Source organism: Astyanax mexicanus, chromosome 16, assembly GCF_023375975.1.
Source record: "Astyanax mexicanus isolate ESR-SI-001 chromosome 16, AstMex3_surface, whole genome shotgun sequence".
Taxonomy (NCBI): Eukaryota; Metazoa; Chordata; class Actinopteri; order Characiformes; family Acestrorhamphidae; genus Astyanax; species Astyanax mexicanus.
The window spans coordinates 23359820-23382753 of NC_064423.1; the positions used below are offsets into that span (position 1 = coordinate 23359820).

The 22934-nt window shown below is 38.5% G+C and overlaps 1 protein-coding gene across 1 annotated transcript in view; it reads right to left on the reverse strand.

Moving 5' to 3' along the window:
* tle5 (TLE family member 5, transcriptional modulator) overlaps positions 1 to 22934 on the reverse strand; it is a 54797-nt gene that overhangs the window by 13611 nt on the left and 18252 nt on the right. Inside the window, exons 2-4 of the mRNA XM_049465635.1 lie at positions 8856 to 8944; positions 4395 to 4458; positions 2189 to 2233 (exon numbers count right to left, since the gene is read on the reverse strand). Coding sequence (XP_049321592.1) covers positions 2189 to 2233; positions 4395 to 4458; positions 8856 to 8944 — 198 coding nt within the window. The remainder of the gene's footprint in view (positions 1 to 2188; positions 2234 to 4394; positions 4459 to 8855; positions 8945 to 22934) is intronic.

Consider the following 22934-nt stretch of genomic DNA (forward strand, 5'->3'; position numbering starts at 1 on the left):
AAGGGAAAAAAAGGAAGAGACAGAAAGAAGGAGAGAGAGAGAGTGAGAGAGAAAGAGGAAGAGAGAGGAAGAAGGAGAGAGAGAAAGAAGGAGAGATTGGTAGAGAGAGAGAGCTCTGGCTGGCAGGTATGTACAGGAGAGTCACAGTCTGAGAGAGAGTGGATTAGTTCAGTTATAAACACACCAAAAACACCAGATTCTAATACAGAGATAATCATATAAATCATATATTTGACATAATCTAAAATATCCAAACAATTAATTACAAAGTTAATTAATGTCTTATTAAATGTAGCATATTATTTATGTATATGTGAATTGTTTATGTATATGTGAATTATTTATGTATATGTGAATTATTTATGTATATGTGAATTGTTTATGTATATGTGAATTGTTTATGTATATGTGAATTGTTTATGTATATGTGAATTATTTATGTATATGTGAATTGTTTATGTATATGTGAATTATTTATGTATATGTGAATTGTTTATGTATATGTGAATTATTTATGTATATGTGAATTATTTATGTATATGTTATAACTGATCAAATGTTGTTCTTTTTTCAATTAATCATTTAATCAATTAATGCTTCGGCAATACTGTTATTTACTATGGTCATGCCAATAAAGCTTATTTGAATTGAATTGAATTGAGAGAGAGAATGAAGACAGAGGAAAAAAAAAGAGTGAAAAGGGAGTGGGGGAGAAAAAGAAGGAGAAAGGGAGAGAGAGAAAAAGAAGGAGAGCAAGAAAGATGAGAGAAAAAAAGAAGAGAAAGATGAGAGAAAAAAGAAGAGAAAGAACAGTGAGAGAGAGAGAAAAAAGAGAGAGAGAAAGAGAGAGAGAGAGAAAGAGAGTGAATGAAGACAGAGGGGAAAAAAAGAGAAAAAAAGGGAGAGAGAGAGAAAAAGAAGGAGAGCAAGAAAGATGAGAGAAAAAGGAAGAGAAAGAAGAGAGAGAGAGAAAAAGAGAGAGAGAGAGAGAGAGAGATGAGTCTGGGAAAAAATGAAAAGTCTGGCTGCATACAAAACACTGTACTCTTCTTTACATTCACTTCTACACTCCTCCAATCCAGCACTTCTCACCCTCAGACTGTCTACACACACACACACACACACACACCTCTGCTGTCTGGCTGCATTTCCCCATACCCCTCCGCGCACCCCCACCCCCCCATGCCATGCAGAGGAGGATTTTCAGCAGATCCTGTCACAGCAGCTCCGCAAGTCTGCACCTCATCTCACATTCTCTCTGTTTTACACACACACACACACACACGCACACACGCACACATAAACAACTATGGCCATGCGGCCCCACACCAAACCAGACCAGACCACCATCAATCAGCTCCACACACAGCAAAAATCAACACTATATTCTATTGCACACATCATCATTGTACACTATTATACACTAAAGAAATACTTAGCATACTATATACACTGACATGCCAAAAATCAAGGGACATCCGTATGTTGACTGATTATAAAGTGTTACCACAGGGGACAGTTTGGAAATGTCCACACCTGTATAAGTTGTGAAAGGCAATGTGAATTATCAGAGTTGGAGCGATGCCTGACACTGGTTGCAATTTCCAAATTTCTGGGGTCATTTTATATTTCTCAATTCACAGTGTCACATGTGTAACAGGCATTATGCTTGCACTTGCCTTTTCTAAGATTTTTTTAAGCATGTTTGACATAATAGGTCAAACCATCCTCTAGTCTTTAACTAATTACCCTTTTTTTTTTTTACCACAGGACCATTTACGTTATATATTTTACTGCACTACCGTGGTTACACCACTACCTGCCAGTGAGCTACCCCATCATATGGAAGACTGTAGTTCAATTCCTGCTCTAGGTAACTATGCTGTGCTACATCAATAACAGTCTCTGGGCTAGAATCCTAACATTATGTTGGCCCGCCTCTGAAACAAGAATAACTGTGTAAGTCTTTTTGAATATGAGCATCAGATAAATGCCATAAGTTAAAAAGAAAAAAAATGTATATGTAAAACTATTGTGAATTCAGACTTTAAGCAGCATAATTTTTAATACCCTTCCCTTTTCAAAGCTATTATAACCATTTCTATAATTACATGTTTGAATAGTCTGTAAACATTATTAATATGCTGTGTGTTTGTGTATTGGTGTGATCTGTGAGAGCAGCTCTTACCTGCTTGTGCATTTCAATATTCAGGCCGTAAGACATCTCATAGTACTGTGGAGAGATAAGAGTCATTAGAGAGACATGCACTGCTGTATTATACACAGTTCTTACAGTGAAAAAAGAGGCTCTCTGGGAGACAAGCTGGCGACTCTGACAGATCCAGCAGGTGTGCATGTGTAAGTGTGTGTATGCTGTGCATGAACAATGCTTCAGTCATAACACAAGGGACTACACACACACACGCACACACACATACAACCAAACATACTCATACACTCGCCACCTGCACACAGACGAATGCAAACACAGCGCCACAAGCACGCACCAGCCATATATATAATAGAAGAAATGTCAAACTGCAATGCTATTAAGAAGGAAGATATCCTAAAGATAAGAAATATAGGCCGGAGTGTAACATCTTCAAAGCAAGCTCTTGTACAGCAGCAGTATGTGGACAAACATTGGCCTGTTGGAACAGCAAACTACAGCCAGAAGCAAGATAACAAGATTCTTGCCACACATCTGACCGTCAGAAAGCCTGGTTTTAATTGTGTGTGGTGTAATTTTATTCAAAGCCAGATCACCTTTGGTATTCATTATAGGCACTTTGACAGCCCAATGTTATGGTAATTCATCCAGAAACCAATGGCCCCATCTCTTTTTTTTCCAGAATGCACACTTTGGTGCACTATTCCAACAGGAGTACAAAGTCTGGGTATGCATTAACTGTTGTTTAAATAAAATGTTTTTTTGGAGATATCTTAATAAAGCCTGTGTTAAAACAGTAACCCGTTTAATCAGCACCTGCTGAGAGAACCTCGTCCATGCTTTCTAGGAAACTTGAGCAGACAAACCAAAGAATAAAGAGTTTATAGAGGAGGAGCTCATTTCATATTAAACTTGATGACAAGTCAGTCTCTTTAGTGAAAAATGGTGCATATGGCAAACTATCCTTAAGTATTTACAATATTTATAATTTATAATAATCTATTATAAATAAATGGCTTTGCAATGCATTTCAATGAAATGTATTTATGAACATGAATGCTTTTCTAGACGTGCTGTGTAGTCTACTTCAGCCTCATGACGTGACCTTAATTACGTTAAATAAGTATATATTTAAAAAAAAAAAACATGAAAAGAACGAGAATTTGTATCAGTATTGGTCATTTGGGATCGGAATCGCATCAGAACTTAAATAATGCGGAATTTATTTATTTCTAGTATTTATTTATTCTTTCTAGTAACCTTTATTGTCTTTCTGAATCGCATTGCAATCCAATCTTTAATTTTGGATGCAACTATTTTTAATGAGTGTAGTAATAATTCTAATACAGAAAGAAAACAACAGCTCAACTTAAAAACAGCTAACTGGGAAAAAAAAAGACTTAGGAAAAAAGCAAGATCTTAAATTTGTGTATAAAAGATGACACAGTGAGGCCCAGCCACTAAGGCAATTACTGTCCACTCAAAAAAAACAACCCTCCCTACACACTCTCTCTAACACACACACACAATCACACACACACTATCCTGCCTGGGCTGGCCCGGGAGGGTGCAGGAACCCGATAGGCTATTAGATGGAGGAGGGGAGAGGTGGATGATGGGAAGAGCAATACTGCACAGATTAGATCAGATTAAAGCGCTGGGCGGATCAATTAGAGGCGGGATATCAGACAGCAACACGGAGCCTGGGCGAGCGACAATGAGATTACAGAGCAGAGAAAGAGTGGGGAGAGAGAGAGAGAGAGAGAGAGATGAGGCAGAGGGGCTGAGAGAAAGAGGGGGACAGTAGAAGAGAGAGAGAGTGAGTAAGACAAGGAGCAGAGGAGGAGCAGACATAGGGAAAAATATAAGGATGAGAGAGAGGGAGAAAGAAAGAGATGGAGGGAGAGAGGGAAAGGAAGGGAATAAAAGGCTAAATTAGACAGCAAGGACAGAGGTGAGAGAAAGAGGGAAGGGGTACAAGGCTGAAGGAGATGGAGCAAGGACTGAGGTGAGAAAGAGTGTGAGAGAGAGAGAAGGCTGAAAGAGAGGTGTGAGAGAGATAAAGAGAGAGGATGTGAATAAACAGCGAGTGCAGAAAGAGAGAGAGGGAGCAGAATATAATGAAAGCAGGCAGATATGGAAAGGGTCAGTAAGTGGGAAGAGAGTGGCTGTGTGAGTGTATGTGTGTGTGTGTGTGTGTAAGATGAAGCTCAGCAGCACTCACCATGATATAATGACGCTGCATCTCTGACTTCTCACTGGCCAGTTTGTCACATTCGAGCTTTAGACTGGAGAAAGAAAGAAAAAAAAAACACTGATTATATTATTATAAACCTCAGATAAAACAGCTGGATAACCTCTAAGACCCTGTGTTTAAGTTATTTACTCTATTTAATATCAGTTTTAGGCCCTAAACTGAAGCTAGTGGGAATCCACCAAACTGTTACTGATACACATGAATAAATTATTTACAATATATTTTTTTTGCATTAGGATTAAAAACTAAATAATAAACAAACATGGCGTTCAATGGATTAGATCACACACACAGAACAGAACAGAACAGACCAATACAAGGGTGGAGTGTTGATAGTGTGTCCAGTAGAATCCAACACATTTACTTTCAGCAATAGGTAAGAAACCGTCAATGTGGCTGGCAATGGCAGAGTATCTGTTTTTTTTTTTGTTTTTTTTTTTATTAGGCAGGAAAGCTCAGCAGTAAAGAAAATGCAGCAGTATGTGGACATGCATTATCCTGTTGGAAATGAAATGCACACTGAAGCGTGCATTCAGAAAAGATAGGGTTGTCAACTGGTTGTAAGACCTTAGTAACATAACTTTGGGATGATCTTGCTTCCATAAGCCATAAGGCCTTCCGGATGAGTGTCAAGTGACAACAAACCATTGGTCTGTCACTCGTTGTCGGTTGATTTTTTCTTAAAGAAAACTTTTTACTTTTTTTAAAGATGAGTATTAGGGGTGCTTAAAAAATGGATTCTTTAAGAATTTTGATTACTACTCCTGGCAACTCTGATTTGATTCAAAATGCTCTGAAATTAGGCCTGTCACAATAATTGCAATATCGATTTATTGTGCAATAAATGAAAATGACCTCAATTATTTTTAATAATCGTGATACTGTCTATTGTGTTTATTTGTAGGTTTGTTCGCCAGACACTGAGAGATTCACACCCCTAATGAATATAACTGAAGACAAAACATGTGTGTGTAACCTTTGTGCGTGGTTTAGCTACATGCTGCACTAAATCCAGACCTACAGGCAACTTATAGGAGTGACAGGGGCTTCACTGAACCTACACAAACAAAAAGATCACATATTAAATTATAGGGATGTAACAGTGCCGCAGGGAAAAACACGGACACAGCAGGGCAGAGTAACCTCGTCTGAAATGCTCTTTTAAAGCCTTGAATGACAGGCGGCCTCGCTTTCTCCCACTCTTCCTCGCTGCTTGGTGCTTCCACTTAGCCAAAAAATAAGAAATAAAAAATAAAAAAGCAGCAGCAGCACCAGCCTTCCTTCTCTTCCCTCCAAAAAATCCAGCCCTAACATACATTGGGGGTTGTCATAGCGACCGTCCTCCCTGCTGCCAGGCTACCTGTGATTGGCCGTGCCAGTCCCTGATTGGCCGAGGCCGCCCCAAGCCTCCTAGGATGCTTTAAAAAGCAGAAAAAAGAGAGGAAAAAAAAAGAAAAAGAAAAAAACAACCCACACTGATGTAGTTTTATTGCCATAGCTTTCCGCCTCCAAATCGCTCCTGCTGTCATCCTTATTTTGATTTATGTATTCCCTGATCTATTTATGCATTTGCAAGGGGGTGGGGGGGACGCGACAGCTCGGCTGGGCTCAGGAGACCGCCCGCAGTACATTTCCTTTAAAAGGCTGAACGCTGAACAAAATATATATATAAAAAAAAAAAGAAGATGGAAAAAAAAGACAGAGAGCAAGAGAGAGGGAGAGAGAGAGAGAGAGAGAGAGAGAGAGAGAGAGAGAGGGAGGTGGTGGGTGGATTGGGGGGGTGGAGGGTGGCAGAAACGCCTTGTCTCTGGAATCTCAATTGAAGTCAATGACGGCAGATCGAGGGTCTGAATAGACACAGGAAATGTGGGGCCCTATTCTTCTAAGCAGCGGCTCACATGCAGAAAGGGGGTTAAACGCCAGCACGCCGGTTGTCATGGGAATAGGAGGAGGGAGGCTGACGCACAGACGTGCTGCCTTTAAAAACGAGGCAGAGGAAAGGTGGTCTCTTCTCATGTTCTTAACGCGAGTTTTATCTCCTCAGCCTCCGACAAATAAAAAAAATAATAAAAAAGCCTGACACCAGTGAGAGTTCTATTAGCCAGTAAAACCTGAGCAGCTCCTGACACAGAACATCACACACTGCAGACACAAGAAACCATTTAACCAGGTTTACAAGCTGTGTACTGTAAATCAGAGGAACATCATTAACAGTAAAGTGCTGGAGTTTAAGGATGAGCAAAGTGATGGTACCAGATTAATAGTAGGTTTTCAATGTTAAGCAAATATCTTATATTTCTGTTTTACTGCCATTTTCTTTTTCACATTGTGCCAAATTATAAATTAACACATAAAATACATACAAATACTCCACAAAACCTTGGCATAAACATAAAAAAAAAATCTAAGTAAGACTTTTATATTGGTTAATAAGTTTTATATTGACGTCCACTGAAAGATAAAAAGATCTTTAGATCCATTATGGATTTAGACAAATTCCAGAGAGCCAGCAAACAACAAACACCAGTGTACAGTAACTACATATTACAAACTATATATACACTACATTAGGGGTGGGCGATATGGCCCTAAAATATCACAATATTTCATGGTATTTTCGTGATAATGATACTCCTTGCGATATGACAAAACACTGAATTAAAAAAATATTTCAAGTATACACTACTGCAACAAAATGAAAATTAAATGTTACTGTTGCATTCGATATACAATATTGCACACCCCTAACTGAAAAAAAAAGAAAAATAAGGAATTTTATCAGATTTGTAACAGAAGTCAATGATCCAGAATATCATGGTTATTGCGTACGATACGATATGGCACGTTCCTACGCAACAACAAGGAGCTAACTGAATGCAATTATCTCTTATTCATTTATATTTCCCTGTTATTTGACTTGTTTTCTTCCAATTCTTAATAAACCAGAATTGTTTTGCAAACCCTGAAAATATATATATCAGTTTATACATTGTTTGAAAAGCTTAAAATGTTATAATCGAGAACCCATTTACTCTTATACTCTTATCAGGGCTGTGCAATATTGTGAAAAAATTATCTTGATATTCTTTAAATATATAAGTGATTTTCGATTACGATTTATATCTTTTTGTACTTACATAACATCAGTTGTTTATGTGTGCACTATTTAAAAAGTGATGCACAATCTTTTGTTTCCTTTACATTTAATTTAAGCATTTTTATTTAGTTCTCTTCTTTATGAATAATAAGCAGCCCTCTTCAACCTTACAAAAGGTTTTAAATTAAACACAATAAAAAATGTATTTCAGTAAAGAAATCAGATTTTTTTATTGTGAAACAGTCAATCTCCTTTAGAGACTCAACATCTGATATAAATAAAAACATTCTAAACACACTGGACAATATTCATGCTCAGCCAGTTCCATAATGGTACACAGTGCTTGGAGAGATTAAAAAAAAAAAGAACCTGACTGTGAGAGTTGTATCATTACTGTTGCTATTTTCATCATTATTGTTGTCGTTAGTTTTTAATCACTGTTGTCATTATCATGTTTGTCATTAAAGTTATTATAATTCTCATTCATTGGAAAGAGGAAAGAGACTAAAATCAAAAGAAAGCAAGAGTGCATAAGAACCAACGTGAGAAAGACAGAAAGCAGGAGATTCAGAGTGAGTGAGTGTGAAAGAAAAAAAGAGCAAAAAAGTAAGAGAGAGAAATAGGAGTGGAAGAGAAAGAGCAAGAGAGAAAGAAAAAGTGAAAGAGAAAGCAAGTAATAGAAAGAGATAGAATGTATGAGAAAGCAAGAGCGTGAGAGTAAGCAAGAATGTGTAAGAGATGGCAAAAGCATGTTTAAACGACAGCATTAGACAGAGTTAGTATTACAAATTAGTAAAAGTATGCAAAAGAGAGATCAAGCAACAAAAAAGGGGGTGTGTGAGAGTGAGCTTAAGAGAGAGATGAAGCAAGAGAGAGCGAGAGAGAACTGCAGCAAGAAAGCAAGAGAGAATGAGAGAGCACGAAAGAGATCAGGACTGAGAAAGCAAGAAAAAGTAAAAGATGAAAATCAAGATTGTGACAGCAAGCAAAGCAAGGAAGGGCAAAAGCAAGAGACAGACAACATGTGAAAGCAAGAGTGAGAACATGCAAGAAAGTGACCAAGTGAAAGAAATGTGAGTGTAAGAAAAAGCAAGACAGAAAGAAAGAAGTAAAATGAGAAACAGAACAAAAGAGCGAGCATGCGAGAGAGTACAAGGGAGAAAGCCAAAAAGTGTGTGAGAAAGAGAGTGTATGAGATTTAAGAGTGTGAAAAAGCATGTGACAGAGAAAGAGAGAAAGAGAGGAATTAGAAAAACCTAGAGAGACAGAAAGTTGGAGATTGAGAGTGTGAGAGCGAATGTGAGAGCGGGAGAGCGCGAGAGGGAAATTACCTGTGATATTGTGCTTGGAGGAACTGGAACTCGTCCTTAATGCGGTCACACGAGTCTGACGTGGTGAATTTGAGCTGCTGTGATGAAGCCTGTAATCAAAGCATTAACAATCAGTCAGTCACACTGCGCTCGGCCCACTGAGCTACTACACACACACACACACACACACAAGCAGGTAGAGCACAGATTACCTTGCTTAACTGCACGCCATTCAAAACCGCAATAACAACTCCAGCAGCACTTCCAGAAATTCAGGTAGAGGGCTTTTAAAAATTATTAAATTCCAAAAGCAAGATTGTGCCTGAACTCCAGGGAGGCAGACCAGAACGCCTGGTTAACACATTTCCAAGATATGAAACACAATTTTCCCAAAAAACAAAATCCCTGTCAGTCAGCCTTCAGTCAGAGGGGGTTTCTCCTGAACTGGAATTGTATTAGATGTGGAGAACTAGCACTAGGAGTGGTTATTAAATGGGGAGAATGTTCCAGCTATTTCCAAAAGGAGTGCTCCGGAAAAGCAGGACAAGGAAAGGCTCGACTCTCGACCTAACCAGTACAATACATGACATGCAGCAGACCTCCAACTTATAACCAAGTGTGCTCATCTCCACAGCAACCACTGAACACTGTTCCTCACACCCACAGCTACAGCACACAATCATCCATTCTTCTCTAATTCTATATATTCTTATCTATCTTGCACACTGCTTCATGAGAAATCACATTTAAGAGCGATGCACAATAAGATGAGACTGTTATCAGTAAGTCTCTGATCTTACACAGACTGACCAAAAAAAAACACTACAGTATTGGAAACCAGCCTTTTTTTTTTTTTTTGATTGAGAGGGCTGGGTGGAGGATCTGTCATCTCTCCTGGCCCACGAGAGTCAAAACCTGGAGAGCAAAAACTTGTGCAGTGATTACAGTAAGCCCTGCATACCCCCCATAGCAGAAAAAGAACTTTATGTGATTGGCTTTAGTCAAAAATGACAGACTTTGCTTACGCCCACTGGTCCTTTGACCTATAGTAGTGGGATTGCAACCTTTGGTGTTCAAACAATGCAACTGCAGAACATTTCATAAAAAGAAAATGGAATCGTATGTTCCCACAATGCACATCGTATTTTTTTTCCATTGCGATGCATCGTGTGACAATGCTTTATTACACAAAGATTTTATTTGTTAACGTACTTCAATTCCTGCTGACTTCCCTGGCCTTTTTTCGGAAAAAAAGCCATATACACAAAAAGTACCATCCAGACTGTCATCAGCAACAAAAAAACAGGAGACAGCATGATATGGAGTTTCGTTTGGGCGCTTCTGTGATGCCAGCATCAAAGCAAAACAAGTACACTAAGATCTTAGAACAACTTATGCTGCCTTCAAGGCAATATCTTTTCCAGGGGTATCTAGGGGTAGCAATTTTTATCAGGACAATGCAAAACCACATGCTGCACACATTACAAAGTGAAACTGAGACACCTGTCATTTTAGTGTGGGAGGTTTCATGGCTAAATTGGAGCAGCCTGTTGGCCAACCTTTATTAATTGCACATTGGAGCAAAGTGTGAAGGTTCAATTAGCAGGGTAAGAGCACAGTATTGCTCAAAATATTGCAATGCATTATAAAACAACATTATGAGAGACATTCCAGAGTTCAAAAGAGGACAAATTGTTGGTGCACGTCTTGCTGGCGCATCTGTGACCAAGACAGCAAGTCTTTGTGATGCATCAAGAGCCACAGTATCCAGGGTAATGTCAGCATACCACCAAGAAGGACCAACCACATCCAACAGGATTAACAATGGACGCAAGAGGAAGCTGTCTGAAAAGGATGTTCGGGTGCTAACCCAGATTGTATCCAAAAAACATAAAACCACGACTGCCCAAATCACAGCAGAACTCAATGTGCCCCTCTACTTTCCTGTTTCCACTAGAACTGTCTGTCGGGATGATTATTTATTGTAGTCTAAAACCAGGTGTTTCAGTTTCATTGTCCAACCCCTGTATATATACCATCACATGATGACTTTAACAACTGGAAACCAGGCAAGGTCAGATCTGGGTATGGATGTACGACTGGAAACCACATCAGATAATTCAATTCCACAACCATCCCCCAAAAAGGTGGGACATATCTTAGGGCCATAACTCTTAAAAAACAACACTGACCAGATACCTTCCTGATACCTCCTGATAAAAGCAAACCAGTGCTTAGTCCAACTGTTTTCACTGCTTTCTATGAACACAGGCGGTGAAGAATTTGAGAAAAAAACACAAGCTTTAAAAATTGCACTCAGCTCTCCCCTGCACAGCGCTCCACCATTACCGGAAATCAAGCCAGATCAGGCTAAAGGAGCTAACAAGCAGCGGTTCAAGCGCACACGCAATCAAGATTCAGTCAGCTGGAGCTTCTCTCATTAACAGCCCAGTGTCGCTGCAGAGCCCCATTATCTACTGCACGGCCAAAGGGTAAAATCACCTTATTTCCACCTCCTGTCGCCTTCTGCAATTATTTAGTGCATTTGATTCAAGTTTTCAAGCAGCAGAAAACACTGAAAATATAACAGTAATAGGACTTTTAACCCATGCCTGCTATACTTCTCATTCAAATCTGTGCATTCTGACAGACAGTGCACAGCAGGGCTGGGCAACAGGACTACAAAACATTTACCTTAATAAGAAGAGAACTATAGAGCATTTTATTTTCAATACAATATTAAATATTTTTTTAGATTCCTAAACCAGAATAGCAGCCATGACATTAAAACTTACCTTTTATAGATATGATCTTATATGACCTTATAGCTTGCAGAGCTCCAGACTAACACTGTCCCACCTTCCGGGGGGCGATATAAATGGCACATGAAAAAGGATTAAAGCTCTATTGGGATGCTTAAAAACCATTATAAGCAGTTATAAGCAGTTTTTGAGGAAACTGCCTGCTGAAATATGGGATTGGGGGATTTCCTATTGCTTAGCATATAGTCTGTTTACAGATTAAGTCCCACATTTCAACATAGAGCCAATCAGCTTGCTGGTAATGCAGTAAGAGGAGGAGTGTCAATGTGGTGATAATGTGGAAATAGTGGAAAAAGGCCCTAAAGGAAATAACTGTCATGTCAGTCAACTGGGGAGCTTCAAAAGTGGCAATAGTAATAAGGAAAATGCCAGCAGGCGAAACATTAATAAGACACTTAAAGAAAAATAAACCATGTAAGTTTTAAATAAAAAATCAAACTCAAACTCAAAGTAGATCAATCAAAACTAGGAGAGAGGAGCAGCTTTATTATGTATTAAAAAGGGTCATTTATGGAAATCAGGCAGAAGATCAGTTTATGCCCTTGCTAAAGACAGACATTTTTTTTACTGTAGAATTTCCTACTTTTAAGTATAATTAGACTGGGTGAACAGAAGTTAAAATAAAGTATAAATTGTATAATTGTGTCACTGTTATCAACACTCGTCATCACAGAAAAAAACAAGTCCGAACAACTGATGACATTACAGGTGAAACAAAACGATACCCCCGAATACAGAATACAGAAGAATACACGTATCGTCTGGAACCCTGATCTTGTACATAATGGTATCAAATATATAAAAATTGACAGTAAATTGTCCAGATCCAGTACAGAGGTCACGCTTTGAGGTGTGCAATCATGTGGAGAATGCATAATACCCGTTCCCTATAGCCGTGTGAAAAGAGCCCCCTCTGGTACATCAGATACACATATAAGGTTACAACAGATTAGATCAGAATATAAAAGATAGGGACATTCTTTTATATATTTGCATAAGAATTTATTGTAGAGCGACAGACAGTTTAAGTGTAGACACAGGTGTTCGCCTTTTACCATCATTTTCTTTTTAACTGAATGTAACTGTGAGTCATTGAATACTGGTGTGTTTACTTCAAATAAAACAATGTTAAAAGTTACAGCACAAAGTGTGAGACAGCCCTTATTCTTCTAAAGTAAATTTGATGTATATATTTTTGTTGTAATGCAATTTTCTATTTGGGATAGTTGTGATTGTTGATCAGTGTGAGACAGCCATTATTCTTCTTTTCCTCTATTCTTCCTTTGTTTTTTACACAAAGAACCTAGCAGAGGTAATCTCTGTCTAAATACCTGTAAAGATGTGACAGTGATGTTGAGCTTTTGGAATTTTCCTTGACTAAAATTATAAGGAGGTTATGTTTGAACATTATTAATTTAAAAAAGCTAAAACAAGTAAAGTTAAAGGAAGCTGTATGTATAAACATCTCTAAAAAAATAAGTTACCACTTAAAATAATGAGTTTCCAAATGATCAAATCGAAAACCTCTTCAATATTTAATCAAGAGAATGATGCATGATCACAAGCCATCAAACCAAGCTGAACTGCTTGAGTTTTTGCACCAGGAGTGGCATAAAGTTATATAAATTAATTCAAAAGCAGTGTGTAAGACTGGTGGAGAAGAACATGCCAAGATGCATGAAAACTGTAATTAAAACCAGGGTTATTCCACCAAATATTGATTTCTGAACTATTCAAACTTTATAAATATGAACTTGTTTTCTTTGAGGTCTCTTTGAGGATATTTTGAAAGCTCTGCATCTTTTTGTTATTTCAGCCATTTCTCATTTTCTGTAAATAAATGCTCTAAATTACTCTATATTTTTATTTTGAATTTGGGAGAAATGTTGTCTGTAGTTTATAGAATAAAACAACAATGTTCATTTTACTCAAACATATACATATAAATAGTACAATCAGAGAAACTAATTCAGAAACTGAGGTGGTCTCTTATTTTTTTGTTTTAAATAATGAATAATAAAGTATTGTTGCATCTTTGTTACAGTAACATGGATTTGCACAATTCACATATTACCAGAGTTTATCTTTTGGTCAGTAACGTTTCTCCTACAGCTCAGTTCAGAAGCAGCCTGTGTCCTGACCCTGTCTACAGTTCTGTGGGACACTCATTTTTAGAGCTGGCACTGCTTAACGGTTTACTGATAATTACTGACTATAAAATGGGTCATAAAATCAGAGAAATGGAATGCATTGAGCTGCTGAACGGTTGATAGTTTCTGAAGTCATCAATGTCAAACAGTCCTGAATAATGTTCATAACATGGAATAATATTTTGGGCTGTTGAAGTGACTCATCTGAAAGCTCATTTCTGACAGACAGAGGTGCAGCAAGAGCTTTTCACCTTCCTCTCTCTGTGACTGGCACAACTAAATCTAAATTATTTAATACTGATGATGTTGAAATACTGGCTTATTTCCTTGAACTTTAGAATTCTTATAGACACCCTAGAATATAAAACTGCATTCATTTTAGCATAGTTAAATAAGGAGGGTTCTGATAAGTCAGCTAACTTATTTCCTCTATTTAAAAAAAAGAAAATCAGGCGTAACCAAAAAAGTTCCATTAAAACAGGCCCATTTTAAACCTCGAAAACTGCTATGAAAAATTTAGAGATGGATGAATTAACATTTTTGGCCAAAACTGTACAAAATTAACAATTTGTCTGAAGGCCGAATACCAAACCTAGCTTTTCTGGGTTAATTCAATTATTTTATCATTTGTGTCGAATTTTCAATGAAATAGCAATTACAAAATCAATATTTAAAACTATCTATTAAACAGTGAACATTTTCAGTATTCCAGAGGTTTAAGCTTTGACTAAATAAAGTCTTTTTCAGATTTTTAGTTGCAAGCTTAACTCATTTTTTTTATGCTAACCAAAGAATGGATGACCCGGTGCTGGGTAAGTGGGTGCTAGACTAAAAGCTAACATGGAGAAAAGGCCATAATAAAAATAAATAAATAAATAAATAAAATAACATAAAATAAAATAACATAAAATTGTTGTAAATTTTTACAGTTCTAGAATAGGCTCCTGTGAGCATCTTGGTGCTCATCATTGTTGTGAGCCATCGTCTTTTAACTTTATCGACTTTTGAAATCACATCTGGGCATTTTTCACTCAAAGTAAAAATCATATACATACAATTTCTACACCAAAAAACAAAGAATAATACATTCTCTGTTTGTTTTAAATAGATCAGGCACAATAAGGTGTTTAGGTGCATTTTTACGCTTGTTTGTTCAGAATAAATGAGTTCTCACCCAGTATTGATTCTAAGCTTGTTTGAACTGAACTGTGGATCAATTGCAATTGCAAGTCACTTTTCTGAGCACTACAGGATCTCAAAAGCTTCAGTTGTTTACTCCTTTTCATACAAGAAGTTTTGAACTCATGCATGCCAGCACACATCAGTAGCTGCACTCACTCCACAAAGCTCAGCTTACTACAGTAACTTTGATCCAGTGCTATAAAAGAGTGGTATTATTATACTGAGAGGATGTACAGAAGGAAAGAGAAGTAATCTGATAAGTTGTAGCAGTCACATGTGGCACCACCATCCTCCCAATTGAACCCAGATCATTCTGGACTGCTTCTGGGCATGAAAACAGTTTTCATACTTGACATACAGAACTCGCAGAGCAAACACTACTGGGTCTGGAAAAAAATGGTAGTGTAAAACTTGCCTTAAATGTCAGATTTAGTCTACAGTGTAAACCTCCAGCACTTGCTTCACCACAGAGTAAAGGCCATTATGACCAGACAGGCTAATACTCAGCCTCTGAGAAAATATGGACATCAATAACCAACCCAGTTCTCAAACTTTCCTAGCTGGTAGCCTCAGGTGTAGTAGTAGCAGCATCTCGTGGTGGAAAGCTTCAGGACGCTACACCCACACAGTGGAGGCTTTCAGCAGCAGAAGCTCACTAGTCTTCAGGCTTCGCTAAATGGAACTCTGGTGCACTGCAGTTCAAGGTTAGCCACTATGTAGGAAACGGGCCAAAAAATAGGCCTGTGGAAAGTACGGCATTAGGCTGAGGAAGAGGGCAAGAGCAGGAATTTGAGTGAAAGGAAAAAACGCAGAAATGTCAACTCTCCCAACCACGGGTTAGCGGGCTCAAAGCAAACTCACGCTGCCTTTTCAAAAAGACCAGCCCACCTCACCAATCTCAACTCAACTTTCACTTCTCTCTGTAAAATGCATGCACACTCACACACACACACACACACATATATATATATATATATAAACGCACACACATACCAGCTCCAAAATATAGGACAATCCCCTAATTTGATTCTTGCTATTCTGCGCTACTCCTTTGAGATGCAATTAAAGCATTAAAAGGCTTTATGTGCTGGTGGGCAAATTGAGAGTCTTCAGCAGCTAAATGGGATTCATCATTCCAGTAATTTACTGCCAGCCCCCGACCCTCATCATTTTAACAGGAAAAAAAAAAAATAATCAAACCATTGCAGAAAATTCCCTCTAAACCATAAAGTCTATTTAAAAATCCAGTGGAGGGAAGGGGGGCTCACAAACAAAAGCCTGTGTTCCCAGCAGCACCGTTCATAAAGACAGAGGAGATTAATCTGCAGGAAGATTGTGATTCTTTGTGTGTGACTGACAGTGAGTATCGTTCATCAACACGCATTCTCTCTTACTCGTTTACTCACTCACTCACTCACTGCCTCTCTCTCTCTCATTCTTTCTAATGCCTGGTCCATACTACAGGATTATCTGTGCGATTTTAAGGCTGATTTGTTTCTTCTGACAATTGCAAAAGGTCTCCAGACATCAGGATCATCTTAAAGCAACATTGTGTTTCATTTTCCTCTTAAAATAACAGTCTCAAAAATCTGCTCTACTGTAATGCTCCACTGACCTGGAATACATTGACTATAAGCCAAGTTATATTGCAGAATCCTGTAATGTTACTCTATCATCTCAGTCTGTATGCTTTATTCTCTTTAGAATTTTTCATTCAAAAAGTTTTGGGAAATCCACATTAAAATAACTGAATCGAAAATATGGCAAAATATATTTACGCTATGATGCGGTTGAGAAGACTACTGCTAAATTTCTAAAAATATGTAAGTATATTTGTATAGTTTGACACAGTTCATAGACAACAATGAACCACTGTAACAATTAACCCAAACATTTCCCCACTACCTGTATCTATGCACTAGCGTTCAGACTGTGTAACACAATGGCAATTAGGGATGGCCGACATGGCCTAAAATAATATAATTTCAGTTTTTTTTTTTTTTGCCAGGTTGCCAGGTTTAAAAACAAGTGGGGCAGCAGCCATGGAAGCAAGCAAGCAGACTGGTTCAGCTGAAGCCTTGGCTGCTCCACAGCTCATAAAGCCTCATAATTCGTCAAAAGGTTAAAAAAAACAAATATGGAATAAAATGAGCGTAAATACTGGCAGTGAGTTCAACAGATGGAGAAGAGTTCCAGTTCAGAAAGACGAAGAGCTGCTACTTTTCTCCTGAACAGGTTAGCTACTTTAGCCAGGTAATTTATCACAACCACTTGGTTAACTTACCAGAAACAGGCATTTTAATTAATCAAAATACAAGTTGTTTTACAGTGTACATTTTTTAGGCGATATTATTGGTACGACACAATATGAAACACCGCCCTAATGACAATTCTTATGTCATGTTGCATGCCTGGCCAGTGACCGGAAAGCCTGGCCCTACGAATTCCTTATCACAAAACACAGCTTTTCAAACACTGATTTTGACATTCTGTTTTATGCTTCTGATGTTCAGAGATTATAAACCTAAAGATAAATTTAACAAAAGGCTCTGCAATGCTGTTCAATATCTGGTGCTTTGTGCTCCAAGATGTGTGGGGGCATCATCAGAATGACGTGAAGCCCTTATTGGCAGGGCAACGCTTATCCTGCCTAGTGGTAGCTATTTAAACAATATTAATAACACAATAATATATTGTTTAGAAAACAAATAATAAATGACTGTATAATATAAATGACTGTAAATATTATTCTGCTAAAAAGAAGAATGTTTTGATGTCGTTCCTAATCACGGTAATAATAATAATAATATTTTCTTTATGCAACACCTTTCCTGAGAACTCAAAGTGCTCATGGTAGCCTATAACAGCTAACAGCACTGTAGTGGCTAAAATTTAATATGCATGCAACTTTTTATTGCGTAAAACTAGGATGCAAACACAGCTTTGACTATCCACTTGCCCAGAAATGCATGTGCAAGGTGTGTTTCCGGGTGGCTCAAAGAAAGGTTAAACCTCCTAAAGCATAATGCAAAACCTGTATTGTGGTGCATCTCTAATCCAGACTTTACTTCACTTTACTTATAACTACGAAACATCCTTTACATACAATACCTGTAGTATCCCCTAATCCTGTATCCTGAGGAGTGAATGACAATTCTTTGGTGGAAAAAGCAATGTTGCTGTAATTCCTGAATAGATATGAGTGTCGACCACTGAGAACCAAGCTGAACCAAACTTATCCATGTGTAGGGGTGTGTTGAAAAAAAACGATTTTTCAATTCAATTTGATCTACATTTGAATGATCCGATATTGAATTTTATAAACCCAAGATTGATCCTTAAAATGAGCCCATCCTTTTTTCAAGCATCGCCCTCTGGCTAGAGTGATCAGTTAAGCATGGCTGGAGCACAGGTGACTGTGCTGGGAAATCAGTGGTGATACCCACCCCTATCCATGTGTAAAGATTTTGAGGTTATTTACTTTAAGCTTGTGTTACAGCGTGTACATGCACAAGCTCCATCCACACTGCACTCTGTACTTTGGCTGTCATCCTCTATTTTTATTTAGATCAAGTTTGCAGAAATTCCTGTTACTCTAATGATGTTTGCTTAGGTTAAGTTTATAAGAAACGTCCACAAGAAGGATCTTGAGGATCTGAGTCACTGGTCAGGACTCTTGTTCGAGTGGCTAATCTAAAATGATGGACAGAAACTATGAAAAATGTAGCTATGGGTTGTAGCTCTTATGTTTCCAGCATCAGTTAGGTTAGATTTTTTTAAAATCTCATACTGTCGGCCAGTCAGAAGAGGCATAAGGCAGCAGCAGGCTTTGCCAGTTGAAACTCTTTAATCTCAGTGTTTACCTCCGCTCCCGTCCTCCACGCCAAATACGGTCACATCTGTGGGTTGGCAGCTTTCCCTGGATGTTTAGGTGAGATGAGCTGGGCTGCTGGGTGTAAAACTGCTGTCTGAACAAAGCTGGCAAATGTAAACTTAAGCCACCATCAGTTCCTTCACATCTGCACTGATCAGCCAACACTGTCAGGTCAGTCCTCCGCACAAAAATGCTCAGTATTTCATTAATTCACCCCTTTATCCACCTCTTTCTGAAAAGAGCTGCAGAGGATCTGGATTAGGGGTGTATGATATGAAAAAAAAAATATATATATATATATATAATGTGCGATACCACTGTTGGATATCCTGTTATTAACGTAAATATCGATGTGATAAATTAAGATCTGAAATTAGACTGCTCCCAGACTAAGAAGCAGTTGGGCTTGTGTGTTCATTGTGGACCTCTACCTCGCTCTGCCTCCAGTCTGGTTATGTCACATGACCATAGTCCACAGCATGAAGAGCTCATTCTGTTCCTCCTTCTGCTCCTTCATATGAGTAATGCAATATGACCTCTTTTTTTAAATGTTCACAGCTCTTTTAATGTGTTTATTGTGAAAACTCTTGCCGTAACGATGACAGCCCTCATCTGGGGCCTACCAGGAATCACAAGGTTAAAAGGCAGGAATACCCCCTGTACAGTGTGTCAATCCACTAGGGTTACACACACAAACACATTTTTTTTTTTACCACTACATAAACTAAAGTAAACTACATATTTTTTGTCTTGCTTTTCAAACAAAACTTAATTACAAAAATACAATTTGAAATTAGTTTCTAAACTTTTTTTAAACACTTGCCTCTCTCAAAGCTTCAGAATTACATTGAACGCCCTTAAATCGCAATTACAATATTCTGTAAAGGGGTTTTATCTAAAAACGCACAACAGCTGCCGACAAAGCAACCAGATTCACTGAAGTGCTTTAGTCATGATGCTAACAACCAGGTTCAGACAGCTTAAAAGCTGCCATGCTAACAGACAAAGCTGAGTTGAAGTGGATTATCTTTTAATGCTATTGTTTTTCCAGGCTGGATTACTCGCTGATAGTTGATGACAGTTTGAAGTCATGGTGCATGTCTTGGTATGTCTTTCTGCTAAAATCCACTCGTTCTTGTTTTCTTTGTGAAATCACACAGGTAGTGGTGGTTGAGAGCCGTTAACCTTTCTTCTCAGCCTTGCGGCCGAGCAACACCTCGAGTCTGACGTTAAGCAGAGTTTAAGGGTTAACTGTACCTAGCACTCAGTGCTATATCTTGATAAGTAAGGCTGTATCTCTGAAAACAGTTTGTCCTTTGGAGTTTTAAAGCTTTAAATTTGACTGTGGGGGGAAGTCAGGTAGGCGTTCTCTGCTGCAGTTCTGTTCAATCCAATCAGACGCAATATATCTGCATGTATGAATATGAGTATATAAGCATGAATATGAGCAAGAGCCAAATCCTTTCTTCCAAATCTTTCTTCAGAGACCACTAATTCTGTGAACTACAGCAGGGCTAAATAGAAACACCTGAGCACTTTATTTTTTCCCGAAAAAAAAAACATCTCACATGGCATTCATTCCTACTAGAGACCACAACTAGACTGTTTAAAATAAATGAAAAAAACGATGGAACGAAACCTTTAAGCTAACTCTGACACTAAGCTTACTCTAGTTCCATTGTGTGTATTGGAATAGAGTTTGACACACTGCCGCTGCTGCTGAAAAACTCTTGTGGAAACACTGCAACATAACTATAATTTATAAAAATGAATTAGCCATTGTTCAGAAGTGTTTTTGCCATTTTTGGACAAATCATTTTGGTGCATCACCAGTATTTCTGGAAGCTAGGAATAAGACACAATAAGAACATACCACAAACAATAACCAGAGTGACAACCAAATCCACAACCCACAAGCCATGTGGAGCTCTGCGACACATGCACTACCTGTGGCATCACTCTCCCGCCCAAAAATAACCAGTGCAATAATATCCAGGTAAGACAGACAGGAAGTATGAGGCAGGCTGTGCTGTAATTGAAGCTCAGAATAGTAACGGGGGGCTTTCAGGGCCGCTGCACTGGAGGCTTCTGTAATCCAGTGGCGGGAAGGGGAGCTAATCCTGTTGGGCAGGAATTTGATTTGGATGATTATCTCCATGGCCCAAGTCCTGGCGCGTGCACACACACGCACATACACACACAGATGAACATAGACATACACACATGCACACACATAAAAAGATGGCATTATCCCACTTCCCTGCGCTGAGCCAATCTGACCTCTTTAAGACATTTTAAAGGGATTATTCTACTTTCAACACACTGACTGCAACACACTGTCCAGGAACACTCACCACCACCACCACCACCACCACCACCCAAGCATTAAAGGCCAGAGTAAGACATTCACATTCCACAAACACCACCAGCCATCATTTTTTACTGCATAAACAAACAAGACCACCTCCACCCCCACCAGAGCATCAGAGTTTAAAACAGCACAAGGGATGGCTCAATACGCAAGACATACATCTCCATATGCAAGGCAGTTTTACGTTCATTGCTGATGGAGAGGGACCCAACACCAGGAGAACATTTAACACATTTCAGGAACATGCAGTACAATTAAAGGTTTGCTGGTATAAACTGTGTGTATGGAAAGTGAAACTGTATATTAAAAAGCATAAGACATTGTCTAACTACAGGGGTTGGACATTGAAACTGAAACACCTGTATTTTTAGTGTAAGAGGTTTCATGGCAAAATTGAACCAGCCTGGTGGCCAGTTTTCATTAATTGCACATTGCACCAGTAAGAGCAAAGTGTAAAGGTTCAATTAGCAGGGTAAGAGCACAGTTTTGCGCAAAATATTGCAATGCACACAACATTATGTGTGACATAGCAGAGTTCAAAAGAGGACAAATTGTTGGTGAATGTCTTGCTGTCGCATCTGTGGCCAAGACAGCAAGTCTTTGTAATGTATCAAAAACCACGGTATCCAGGGTAAATATAGCATACCACGAAGAAGAACAAACCACATCCAACAGGATTAACTGTGGACACAAGAAGAAGCTGTCTGAAAGGGATGTTCGGGTGCTAATCCGAATTGTATACAAAAAACATAAAACCACGGCTGCCCAAATCACGGCAGAATTCAATGTGCACCTCAACTCTCCTGTTTTCACCAGAACTGTCCGTCAACACAATAAATTATTGTGGTCTAAAACCAGGTGTTTCAGCTGCACTAGCCAATTCCTGTAGGCTAAACAGCCCAAAAGTTAACAGGCTCCTCCAAATACATTCAACTGGGCTTTACAGAAATATTTACTGTAAACACAATCTAAATGTCTTTTAAAGATTGCATGCTCTATCCACACATATCCAGATATTTCTTATTTCTTGAAGATTAATTCTAATTCTCTCTCACATTCTCACATGTGCAGTCAGCCACTGTCTCTTTTTGTAATGCTGAGTAGCATTACAGTGTGCTCGGAGAAAAGCGCAGCAACCTGTGATCTCTCGATCATAGTGGCACACTTACCCCGCTGGATCACTTTGGCGTCCAGACATTTCAGTAGTTCAGGACAGTGCAAAAGTATTCACATCCCTGGAACTGCTCATATTTTGTCACATTACAACCACAAGCATAAATATATTTCATTGAAATTTAACGTGAAAGACCAACACAAAGCGGTATAAATTGTGAGGTGGAAAGAAAAATATGGATGATTCAAAAATTCTCTTTACAAATAAATAACTGAAAAGTTTTGTGTGCAAAAGTATTCAGCCCCCCTAAGTCAATACTTTGTGAAACCACATTTTGGTTGGCTTTTGCAAGCTACTGTAGTGCAGTTGTTCAGGACATGCCAACAGTTTATGATTATTTGAAAATAATAAGACAGAGGGGAGAGAAATCTCTTGCCTGGAGTTTGGGCATTATCTCCTTGTTGTAGGAATCCCGTCTCCCGTCATAATAATAAGTGAAGTCAGAAAGGAGAGATAACAGAGTAAAACAGAGCAGACTGAGGTAGAGGTAGAGGTTTGGGAGCAGGGTAGGGGTATTTTTATTTTAT